This window comes from Bombus pyrosoma, linkage group LG14, assembly GCF_014825855.1.
Source record: "Bombus pyrosoma isolate SC7728 linkage group LG14, ASM1482585v1, whole genome shotgun sequence".
In the NCBI taxonomy this organism is placed as follows: Eukaryota; Metazoa; Arthropoda; class Insecta; order Hymenoptera; family Apidae; genus Bombus; species Bombus pyrosoma.
The window spans coordinates 8902812-8915825 of NC_057783.1; the positions used below are offsets into that span (position 1 = coordinate 8902812).

Sequence of the window (13014 nt, forward strand, 5' to 3'; positions counted from 1 at the left end):
ACGCTGGGATCTTAATTCACAGTTATAAAACATGGAAAAATTCGATGCTGTAGATTAACGGGGCAAGTTGTTAGTTTTCTTTCGACAAATTTAAAAGTCAAGGATATTGTGATTTTTTTTTTTTTATTTAAGAGGAAAATTAGTCCTGCCTTAGTTTCTTTGATCTCGAAATCATAATCCCGATACCGATCCGGCGATATTGGAAAGCGTCCTTAAAATATTTGAGAGGCACCTCGTAACTCAGCTGCACCAAACGATCGACCGCGAAGTAAAAGTCTGGCAACGTGCCGTATTCCCTGATATTTTTCATTAAAAGGAAGAAGAAAAAGCAAGGGCAAGGAAAACGCAAAGTACTTGGCCGAGTAGAAGTAAAATGGCGGAAAAACGGAGCTTTCTTGTCAATTAAATCGTCGAGATAGAAGTTATACCGATACTAAATACGAAATTTTATCGCTATATTAACTTTCCATTGACCTGAATAATCAAAGTTACTTGTTTTGCATGGAACAAATTTATACGACAACTTTTTTAGCGGTAAGATTTTACTACCTGCTTTTCGTGTTAATTTCAAATGAATTCTAAATCCTTCGAAAGATGAAACGTTAATCAAATAAATAGAACGTAATCGTTAAAATTATATACTGGTATGTATTTATTCCTTTTTTATTTATTTATTTCTTCTTTTTTTCATCATATATTTATTCATCGTTTCCCGTAAAAACATTTTGTTAACATAGAAGATGTCCAAGGAAAATAGAGGAAATGAAAAGATCACTGTGTGAATCGCTTTTAGTCTTTGTGACAGTTAAGGGAAAAGTAGCAAAGGGATGGCAGTCAATGGCCGCACGTGGTGGATGAGCGCTTTCAGCTTCTTTTAGCAAAAATCAATTTCGCTGACGCTACTTATAATCCGATTAATTAAAACCTAGCCGTGAAGGATAGGATGCACGGTTCTGAAACCTAAAATACGAAATATTATACGGCGTATTATGAAATAAAAAGAGCGAATTACTCTCACTAGCCTCGGGGGCGAGCGGCGTTTTAATGGATATAAAATCCATCTACCGTTAGAACTTTCTCGCATCACGTAAAGTTTTAAAGTATAGAACGGAAAATTGCGTTTTAATTGCGTGTTCCTAGCCGAAGGTTTAAATGGGTGCATATTTCACGAGAAATCGATACACAAGTCTTGTGGTGCACTCGTGCTGAAAAAACAAATCGAATCGTTTCTTGAACCCCGTGTAATATATTTCTAAAGCTAACAAATATCTCGTGTAAGAAACGCATTAACATCATTGGATTAAAAGACGTGATTTGATAAAAGGCAAACACATGCATGGCATTAAAGAACATTATTGACAGCTCTCTGAAAATCCCTTGTTTAACGCAAATTTCAGCGCAAAATTTTCAATAATCCGGTAAATCCGTTTCACATTTTAATTATTACATGTACGGTATTCGAGAATTCCTGGTTAAAGTTATAATCATGTTGAAGGGAGAAAAGTTAGATTTCTTGAATCGTCCTACCGCTAAAGCCAAGATTCATCTTAGCTTTGTCTAAATTATTTCGTTCCCTTAGTTTCATTGATGCGTTATTTAATCCAAGCTCAGTCTTGCTCACAACTATCTCTCTACGGAAATTTGCGGAATGCGACGGGCCTCTCTCTCTCTCTCTCTCTCCCTCCCTCCCTCTCTCTCTCTCCCTCTCTCTCTCACTTTCCCTCCTCTAGGAGAGTGGTTCAAAGAAATTTAATTTCAATGCTAAAGTCAAACTGTCGCGCTTTGACGAAAGAACATTCGTTTGAGTTTATCTTCGATTCTTGTTATCTACATTTTCGCTTTGATTATCTTCCTTGTTCGTCCTTTACCGTCGTCGCTTCCATCGAAACTTTTACCTTTCATTCTTATTCATGAGCTAATAGGGTATATTACGGGACGTAGATTTAAAGTTTTGACGAAATTTAAATCCTTATACGGAAGCCAACATTGGAAACACTGTTTTAGCTGCAGATTTCCCGCAAATTTTCCATCTAAAAGTTATCGTCAGTTAAGCTTTATCAATCGCGAAAATTACCGACGTTTGCGTTGCAGAGTTAAGTAACCACAAGTACATGGCAGATTGGTTAAAAACAAGAAAAACTAGGTTTTGCGGAACGATCGATCTTAAAACGTTTTCCTGGCTGACGATGGCCTTGTTTTAGTAACCGTAATGAGTAATGGGAAAACCAATTGCAATTAGATTCGAATGACGTGATTGCAATGATACCGCTTGCATGATTACTTATTCTTTAGCCGCATGGTTTGCGAGTAAGCAAGCCCTGCTTGCGCTTGGCGCAGTTCCGCCTCATCGTTACTTCATTATCCGTACTTAACGAAGCTTTTCTGCAAAGCACTACGATCGATTCGAACCAGTTCCTGTGGAAAAATAAACCATCGAGCGGCTGGGAGAAAATATTCCGTATTCGCGTTGCCATAGATACGGAATAAATGAAATTATTTTGCAATTATTTCTTGTACCGTTGAAATTTATAATAGCTGCATGGTAAATTATTGTAAGATATTATTATACTTCCATTGTCCTCTGCCACAGAATTTAAGTCCTCCGACACAAAAGAAAATCGCGAAATTCCATCAATTTCGTCGCTGATAAGCTACGCAAAGGTAGATGTAAAATTCGAAATTAAAAAAGAATAAATAGATATAATCTTCGCATAAATCAGAGTACGATTGTAGATTTTTTCACACTTTGTAATGTGTCCGTTCATCGTGCAAATAAAAATCACCGAGCTCCGAAGGAAAGTTGATTTTTCTTTCTTAGTAATTTCGAACTCGCGAGTGATCCTCTCGAAAGAACAGCTCGAGAAAGATCACTTTAAAGTACGTGACGAGAGCAAAGAAGATGCATTTGCATCTCAAACGGCTGAGATTAAGAAGTTGAATCATTCCCGCGTTGAATTACAGTACAGAAGCTTCTTACGGTGTGACCAAATGTTCTTCGGCAAAGTAGGTTGCGCGAAACTCGTCCAGGATACTCAGTTTGGAAAGAACTTTCCAGAAACACCTGACAAATTTTAACAGCAACTTCTTCAGACACATTTATTATGCGTTATCGATACAACTTGGTAATTAGGTTTTAACGACATTACTTAAAAACTTACTGCTTCCTCCGTTTATTAATCGGAATTTTCATCGAAGAATTTTTTCTGAATTAAACCGAGAACAACTCTTACATTTCTAATATCTCGCTAAATGGAAGCATATTTTATGTACCACGATATTCTCTCGTTTCCTACATTCTGTTGTTTCAGAGAAACATGCCACGTTTCTCTTTTTCACAGAAACACGTAGCGAAAATAAAACAAAGCAACATGATCTTCGAGAAACACGTTCGTCTTCGTAAATCCTTCAATATTGTAAACTTGTTCTACGTTCTCTCTGCGGTGCTCTCGCGCTTTTGTTCCAACTCTGTTCTAATGATTACAAATAAAAAAGAAAATGAAAGAAAAGAAGATTCACGAAGATATAAGAATTTCTAATTCGACGTTGCGCGCCGTTTAACCGATTACTTGTAAATAATTTCCATCATTTTTTGTCGCAGAATTACATTCAGAATTTTCCATAGCTGCTCAGATGGAGACAGCTCGAAAAATTCCAATCTATATTATTGCGGCAAATTAATTGCACTTTTTGCGCCAGTAACTAAGCTACAAAATCGCGTTAATATTTTAATCACCTGTTGAGCTGCCATTTCCTAGTCTCGCCATTTCGCTCGGTACGATAACAGTTTTATTAATGGTTCACGTTTTTCATTATGTTACTCTAATGATACATTTACCTCTATTCATATCTGAAGATTTATAACGTGCAAATATCTACGATTCTTTCTCTTTTTCCCAACCATTACGAATTCAATCGTCTAAAAATGTTCATTGTTAAAACGAATTAAATAATCGCGCAAGTTAGCTCTTTTGTTCGGCGAACTTTCAGTTCATAAAATTGCCTAGCGCATTATCCATCGTCGTCCTGTATAATTCAATCGGGTCAGAGAAGGCAGTTCAATTCTAAATCTAACCCGAAATGAAATCTACGTTTCTGAATCCGGCGCAATTAACAGTGCGGTTAACCAATAATCGAATCACAGAGCGTGAAGAGAATCGGCGAAAGAAGATTCAAGTGGTAAGAGGATGAACCTCTTGATATTTCCTTGCGAGAACTTCACAATCAAGTTTTGCAACCGACTCTTAGCAACAACCCTCGTAAGTTGGAAGAGCCACTCAACTATCGAGCACCCACTTGAAAAGTAGAAACTGGAAGTCACATGTTACGATGCGAAACTGCGCAACCAGACCAGAACTTCTACTACTCCGCCCCCGCACCGCGATATCCCGATAAAACCGCAACGTGCATTCGCACCCCGTGAGCAGACACCCGCGTAACTGCACATCGCCCCGAGCCACACCTGCGAACGCTACTTTGGAAGTTTTCCCGGGACCAAATAATTCTAAAACGAAATTACAGGGAGGCGCGAGTTTCCATCCAAATGGCTGAATTTTGTCGCCTCTGTGCGCTATATTCGTGGAAGGCATGGAACTCACGTTCAAACAACCGAGAAGTAAAGCAGGTGCGGCGCCATCATTTTCAATTAAATGTATTGAACGACAACGAGTGACAACAGCTTTTTCGAACGTGGGAAACGTCGGGAATAAAACAGTGATTTTTAATTCTCGTCCGTGCGTCTTGTATGAATTTGACGATTGTTGCATAAATATAAAGACGTTGCGTTTTTTCACATTTTTATCAAACCGTTCCAAATTTCTCTCCTCGATACGAACAGTCCGGTATCATTTCTTAAAATGTTTGTTGCTAGAATTTTCTAACAACAGCAAGTCGAGTCAAGTACGTTGACTTGTATGAACACTTGAGCAGATAACTGGCTTAAAGTTAAACAACTCAATTAATTTAACCAATTAAATTGGTTTAAGCCAATCTATTCTAGTCACTCTTATGAGCTGTCACTCGATGATATCAGAGAATTAAATATCATCCATCAAAGGAAAGGATCAAGACTTCAGGGATTCGAATTGAAGGATCGTAACTATCTCGAATGTTGGGTTTTCAATGTACATTAATCCGAGGATCTTTTCTTTTGTTTCGATCGTTTTCTGCCGCTGTCGAATCGAAAGATCCGGGCTCGTCTGAGCTTCGATAATCCTCACGGGATAAGGCACCAGGTTAAAAAGAGGGTGGCGATGGGAGGGTTACTCTCGATGAAAAGTCGCAACCCAAAGGGCCTTCGATGAGGCTCGCCGTGGCGAGTTCACGGATTACGCTAATAGGAACTCCATGAAATTTATACGAGTAGCGGCTTAAAAGTTCAATTTCTGTTCGTGGCCCCGGCAAAAGACCGAAACGTCGATTCAATTACGATTAAAGGATTAACAAGATGCGTAAGGGTGACGAGTTCCTTTTTTCACGTCTCTTTTTCATTCTCGTTCGGCCTCTTTTTCTTGCTGGGAAACTGGGATATGCCTCGTTGAGGATCCTCGAGCATTGCCGAGTCGACTAACTCAAGAGGGCATGATAATCGAACGAGGCTTCGACACTTGACTATCTTGCGGCTTCCATCACCGGTTCTTGCATGTTTCGCTGTGGATTTTGGTCCATGCTTCTGCTTAATCATCTATAACCTATGTCTTTTATCGCCGCCTGTGAAATATCATGCGGTAGATTCAAGTCCTTTCACGAACGATGGGAAACATTATTTCCACCAACTAAAGTCAGTTAAAGTAAAGTTACATATATATATATATATACAGTTACATATATATGTATATATATATCAAATTGATATGTAAATATCAATAGATTTATAATTTATTCAATACTAACGATACATAAATGTAGAATGCAACAAATTTCATTGTACGATAGTGAAAAGAATATTCGCGTTAACTTCGTTACTGACTACCAGAAGATTCAAGAATTTCCTGCAAAATCTTCGAAGCATTGGAAACATGTCAAACAATCTTTCATACTGCTTGTTTCGTGCGCGGAATATCAAAGAAAACTCAGCATACCCGGATGATGGATTAAAGATGTAGAAATGTTTCTGTTCTAACAGTGCTGCCTACGTCTCTCATATTTTCTCTGCGTTCGATATGATCCAATAAAGCAGGAAAGTTTGACTTAAATTTCAGAGTTCGTACGTAGTTGTCGCTAGCTCAGAAGATTTATGAATTTCGGTAATACGCCCTAAATTCTAGAAATGTTTCGTTCAACAGCTTCACACGTAGCTCATAAATCTTAGCTGCAGACCGACCCTTTCTGTTCCAGAGTTTGGGAAAGGACGACTGGTGGACACCTTGACGAACTTCGAACTGCAAACTGCAAACTACTAAGTTTGCACGACGGCCGAAGGGTACGATCCTCCACGGAACAGTCTTCGAGTCTTCCTTAAATATATCTAGGATACAGCGATCAAAGTGTTTGTAACAAATGAAGAATACACCTTGACGCCGGCGTGTAACGCAATACTTCAAATTCAGCCCATAACTATTCATCACTACGCGTACACAGCGCTGAAACTATCACGTCGAGCTCCCTTCGAGCACCGAATGAAAAATTACGCGTCAACATCCATTGCCTTCCCTTCAACGATGAAGTGTTTATTCCAAAGCCTTGGGAAAACAGTATGAAAATGTTGCAAATCTCTCTCTCTCGATAAATTATACCATTCATCATAAATTGTAGGCGAAAATGTTTATTCGATAAAAATTTATCGAACAAATAGTGGTTTGTCATCGTCTGATGGATGACTTTTTAACCAGTTCGCTTTGGAAATCTTTTATCAAGAATTTTTTACTGTTTAGGCTATCTTTTTCAATTACTGTAATTTCGCAAACGTGCGTGATTTTTTTGAATAAAGGAGAGAGAACAAAAGACGGCAGAAGAAAACTTTGGATTGCAGATACCCGCGATAAGACTCGGGTAGAAATAAGTTATTGCCGTTACTTCCACTGCATTATCGATGAAAAGTGTTAACGGACGAATCCAGTGCCAACCGATTTCCAATATCGGCTTCGTCACGAACTTTCGCACATAACTTTGAGAATAACGATTTATAAAGGGGAACCTTGAAATAAAGGAAAGAACAATAATTTGTCTTTCCGTCAAAACCGGATTTTCACAAGTTTCTTGGTCGTTAGCCAGATTTTCTTGAGAAATATTTTTAAATAAAGGCGATCCTTCGGGTGACAAAGGGAAAATTCTTAACATGACGAAAACATTATGAAATTGTTAAATCGTTAAAAAACAGGACTGTGATTTTAGTATTTGTAAATATCTAATAACAGAACTTATAACCGAAGTACAGTCCTTCAAATACTCACGAAGCGACTTAAAGTGCTTCAACTCGGAAAATTTTTACTCCAAAGATACATAAAATTAAAAAAGCGTTATGAAGTGTAATAATGAAATGACCAGAAACGCCATTAAGTTCTGACATATCGATTATGATTACTAACCAAGAGTTTTAAATTTAACATTTAAAAAAACACGCGCACACGCACACAGAAAAATATTAGAACAAGGAGGCAAAATCTAGTGAGAAAAATCTTAGAAATAAATACATCATCAAGTTTTATCGTCATCGTCGTGATTAAACCGATCCAAGCGAGTCCTTGAGACAAAAAAGAAGAGAAAAGAAGAGATTAAAATATCAAAACGAAAAGTACCAAAAAGCTTTTGATTGCTGGTGCTGGGATGCCCCCATGACAAAAGGGAGGCACGTGGTAATGTCTTGTTGTTGTTGGTGTTGCGACAACCTCGGCAGTGCCGGTTCTTCAAGTGCTGGTGCTGGGGGTGTTGTTACTGGTGCATCTGGTGGCAGTGTTGTAGTTGGTACTAACGCCAATAACGCCGGTGGTAGTGGTCTCGGTATTGCTTCCGGTCTTTCTGCGATGCTGTCGTTGGTAGTCGTCACCGTCGCTATCAGTACAGGAGAGTGGCTTTTGACGGAAGAGAAACTACCGAAAACTTCATCGAATGCTTCTGTGGAGCCTGACAGCAAAGTTACGTACAGTGGTCTGTGGAGAGTCTGCGTTGCTATAAGTAAGTAGGTTTAACGAAGTTTCTATACCTCATGATACAATTGTAAACACTCAGCTTCGATCAAGCTTATGGTTATGTATCCATTGGGAATTTATTTATAACTTTGTTTCATCCTTCTGGCCAATTATTATTTTCCATTTTTATCTCCTTTGTAATGAAATATTTGCTTTTCAACGAGGAAACGTTCCGTGCTTATTTGTTAACATTTATTTTTATATACGAAGGTTAATAAATGATCGAATAATTCAATTACTCGCTGCACCCATTCGCGTACTAAACAATGAACAAATATAAACTTGGGAATAAGTCGAGAAATACATTTCAGCATTAGTAAAATCCGTAATACTTGAGGGGGTAATATTATGCTAATCTTCATCGTTGCTTCCATAAACAAGATACGACATTCCTTTTAATTGCCGGAATCAGCTTAATTCGTAATCTGCTTATGAAGTTGAGAAAAACAGCAGAGTTACGAAGATTGACTTGGAAATAAATCGGTGGCAAAACTGTCGCGATGTGATTTTACTTCTTTTAAAAAAAAATAGTGCCAAAAATCTCAAAATCATAAGCTTAGAATATATACTTGACGATATCTTGTTACAATATAGAATCATAGTGGATTTAAAAAATATATTATCAAGAGTAGAATAACATGAGACGATATCCAGAATGCGAAAGGTGACGAATGACAGTGGAAATTTTGGAAAATTCGCGATAGCATCGATAGTAACAGAGGCGCTAAAGAAAATGTTGACTCAGCATTTGCCATTGCATTGACCAGCCGGACATACCAGCTCGGAATAGATCAAATGTACGTGTGAATGAAAGCTTCAGCTATCTGTTAAAAAAAAGAAGAGAGAGGGAGAAAGAAAAAAGAAAAACGAGTAAAATATTCAAAATTATTACTATGCTATTTCTTCCCATAGTATTCCAGAGTATACTTTCCATTCCGTTTGTCTTTTTATTCTTAAAGCCTTTTTAAGCCAACCTCAATTCCGTGGGAAAGCATTACCAGACACTTTGGAGAATTCGCGAGCGAATTGTAACGACCGATCCGCTTATACTATTCGCATCGTGTTTGAAAAGTGATATAGAAATAGATACGACAGTGGGAAACGATAACGGAAATTGAAAAAAACTCCCGGTGAAAGGAAGCACCGTGAAACCGGAAAATTGTTTGGGACCTTCTTTGAAAGTACACCGAAGTACTCCAACGAACAAAATTGTATTTAAGGGAATCTAATTCAGCGTCGTTCGAGCTTTTCCCTAAGCTCTGAACCGTATCAAAGGATAAAGGGGAAAATAAAATAGTTACGTATATGCCGTAGTTGCTTATTAGGTGAAGCGAAAAAATTTCCAAGGAACAGCGTTATACGTTTCACAGAAAATACCACTGAAACTATGAAAAGATACCTTATATTATAATTTCGTTGAGGAAATGGTTCGCAAAAATTAATTATATAGTAATTTAAGAGAAATTGATCATCTACGATAAAATTGGGGAGTTCCAAAGAAATAAAAATAAAATAAAATGACCACTGTATCGCGCATTGGACTATGTTGGTTAGTATTCAATACTAAGTTTTCAGGAGAAACTAATTTCCCTCGAACAATGCGAATTAGCTAGCTTCTTCAGAAGAAAATTGAATCACTCCTGTAACACGAAGAGTTTCTACAGTTTCTTTTAACCCGTATTTCTACAAACCTTGTTAATCTCTGTGAAAGGATTTTCTACTTAAGAAGTGATAATATCTTCTTTTCAAAATATGCTATGCTATGATTAAAGAATCTACAAACGAGAGAATGGAATACATTACCTAATCTCATTTTAATCTATTGTTTGGAATATTTTTTGCATTTAAAAATTGATACATTTAAATATATTAATTAAAATACAAAGGCGTGAAGTATCGAAGTAATTAACAGAATGTATAGCTATTTAATCTTCAAACGTCCGCAGTTGCTTGACGTGAGAACTAACTTCTAGATTCTGTCCCTCTTGGGTATCACGTATTCCTAACTTTTCTACCTGTCGACAAACACTCTCAGTGTCCTGTGGGCTTTCTCGACGTTTCTCTGCGTGACTGTTCACCATGCACGCTTACAATAATAAAATACAACTTCAATATTATTAGCGACAGCAGATATCGATAATAAATCGAGTTAAACTGTATGAAAGTTAAGATTAAAATAAATAATGATAAAACGAATAAATATGAAATCGAAATTGTGTTAAAATATCACGCATCGTTTTGATGACTTTATCGTGTTTCAATCACATTATATCGTAAACTAAATTAAAAATTTCAAAATATAGCCGAGCGAATGTACAAAGATAATAAAATGAAAACGAATTTTCGATATCATCTGCTAGAGATAGGTATCTAATTCAAATGAATACGAGTTTCCGTTTTGTCGTCACACCATCAGTTTATTTTTCATTTTTCGCTAATAACTTTTCGAAGATACGATCAATCGACACTATTTCCAGAGCGATAAATGCCGCAGTACCAAACGTTTCTGTCCGAGTATTTTCTTTTTTAATGGAATTATTTTACCATAAACTCGTCTTTTCCTATAGTACAATTAAACTAAAATCATTTATAATTTTAAAAGACAAATAAAGCTATTAATTTTAGTTTAAAATATTTTCGAGACTATTTTAATCAACTCTCATCCATATTCGTAAGGGAACGTGGACGTTCTACGAATAAATTCCACGACTAACTTGTGCACTTAAAAAGTAGATTTTTCATTTCGACGATTCAAGATATCGCCCTCCATTTCACAGTTTCAACTGTTTTGCATAGCCGTTTGTGAACTTTTCTTGAATACTTAACCAACAGGACTTACGAGATCCCTCGAGTAACGTTATAGCTAGAGTTTAGTGCTTACTATTCTTAAGGCTGGATAGTACCATCTGTTTCTACTGGCATTTGTCTGTCGCGGCCCTCCCTCTGCTTTACAAGTATTCATGAAATTTTTATCTTAATTATCTATTTGATATTCATGGTATCGTATTCATCGCGAAGTGATATTAAAGTTAAAAATATTTTCATAAAGTCAACAAATACACGAAAAAGATTAATACAAATAATTAGAACGTTCATTTCGCCAACAGTAAACAAATCCCAGGATTTTATGTATTTTTCTAGCACTTTTAATTTCACGGCTACACAACACGTAGTATCATATCTTATGCATGAAAATTATAAATCGTTTCATCCTCTGTTAACTTTCATAGGTACGACACTGCTGGCGAGCTACATGCAGGTCCAGCCTTAGCTGCATTGCTAGACACGTAGGTCTACGTGCTTCAACCTTTGAATATTAATGTCTAAACGGAGCCGAGATACCGCTGAAATATTCCTCCACTATAACTTGCAGTGTTCTGTCAATGTACCAACTTTATCCATTATTGTCCTACCGTTAATTGATTATGACGTGGTCCAACCTGTGTTATTACCATCCTATTATTATCATAATGTGGCAAGGGAAAACGATTTCTATTCATAATATCTTGATAATCTCGTTAACCATAGTTGAATATGAGACGAACGCAATAGGTTGAAAGTATTCAGAGATACCTTTGGCGGCTGATTGCAAGATTCTCAAGATCTTTCTGTTCTCAACAGCAAAAGATTTCCCTCGGCCGAGTTAAACAACAGAATGGCATTTAACTCATAATACTTGAAAAGCATTTTGCCTTTACCATTCCACTTTGCTATCTCACAACAGAATTTAGATATACATGTACAGACTTTACGTATACTCCACATGCGGCACAGTGAAATGTCATTCCTTATGTTGCTTGATAAGAACAATTTATTTTAATTTTACTGTTCCATGGCTATACATTTCCATATCGTGATCTGATATTATATCCTATTGCTCTATACGATTGCCATAACTTTAAATAATCAACTTAACAATTACATACATCCAATTAAAGTAAATGGATGAATCAATATGTATCCAAAATAAAGCTACGATCTTTTCTCAGATTCTATCACGCGAATATCCTTCAACGTCTTAATACAAGTATAATATAAACGTTCAAATAATTTCGCGAGTCTTATTCTACCCATTAACAAATTTCATAAATACATCCCGAACAATTACCATTCCACTCTTCGTATATTAATAACCGAGACACAAACAGAGAATTCCTCTTTAATTTCTTCTTCCATTTACCCAACGTAGAAACTCATCAAGCTATATCAATACAGGGTAATAATCTCTACGAAACAAAGGTGAATCATCGTTGATTTCCAGTATAAACGCTTCTTATCCTGTTCTTTATCCATTCGCCAGGCACCGCTGAGATTTCAGTGAGTACGGGGGCGAGGGCAGAAAGCATTTAACTGGTAATATTCGCGAAGCGTTCTGTGATTCCGGTCCAGGCTCTCTCGATAGGAATGACGGCATGGAATGGGAGAGGATCTGAAGGAGACGAGTACAGTGGGTCGGAAATGACTCGTTACCGAGGGCACCGGAAACCGCTCTCCTTTTGCTGCCGCCATCGCTCGGCCTCCAAGCAGTTCCACGCCTACCAAGAGCGATGCCCCCTGGCTATGCCAGCAGATAAAGAAAAAAAGAGCGAAAAAAGCAAGAACGAGAAGGAAAAGAAATAAAAGAGCCGATGGTGGAGAGCTTCGTCCTCATCCAACTACCGGATAACTTCTTATCTCGGTCGAAGAAACTCGAATTTTGTAGATTGAGGCAAAGACGAAAAGATCGAGAAAGAAAATTGCGTATAAAACATAGCCGATTTAGCCAAAAACGATGGTAGCTTGTTTCTCTTTTTCGATTTAAGCTACTGATTCGCAGACGTTCTCCTCTCTTATGCTAGTCTGTATTCTTCCAAGGATTATTCGTTTTATGATAATTACATTTTGCGATATA

General features: G+C 37.2%; 1 protein-coding gene across 2 annotated transcripts in view; it reads left to right on the top strand.

The window, feature by feature from the left end:
* Nucleotides 1-13014, top strand: part of LOC122575029 (voltage-dependent calcium channel gamma-7 subunit) — a 38808-nt gene that overhangs the window by 10870 nt on the left and 14924 nt on the right. For both annotated transcript variants that reach the window (XM_043743371.1, XM_043743372.1), the window contains exon 2: nt 6334-8109. In XM_043743371.1, coding sequence (XP_043599306.1) covers nt 7770-8109 — 340 coding nt within the window. In that variant the 5' untranslated portion in view covers nt 6334-7769. The remainder of the gene's footprint in view (nt 1-6333; nt 8110-13014) is intronic.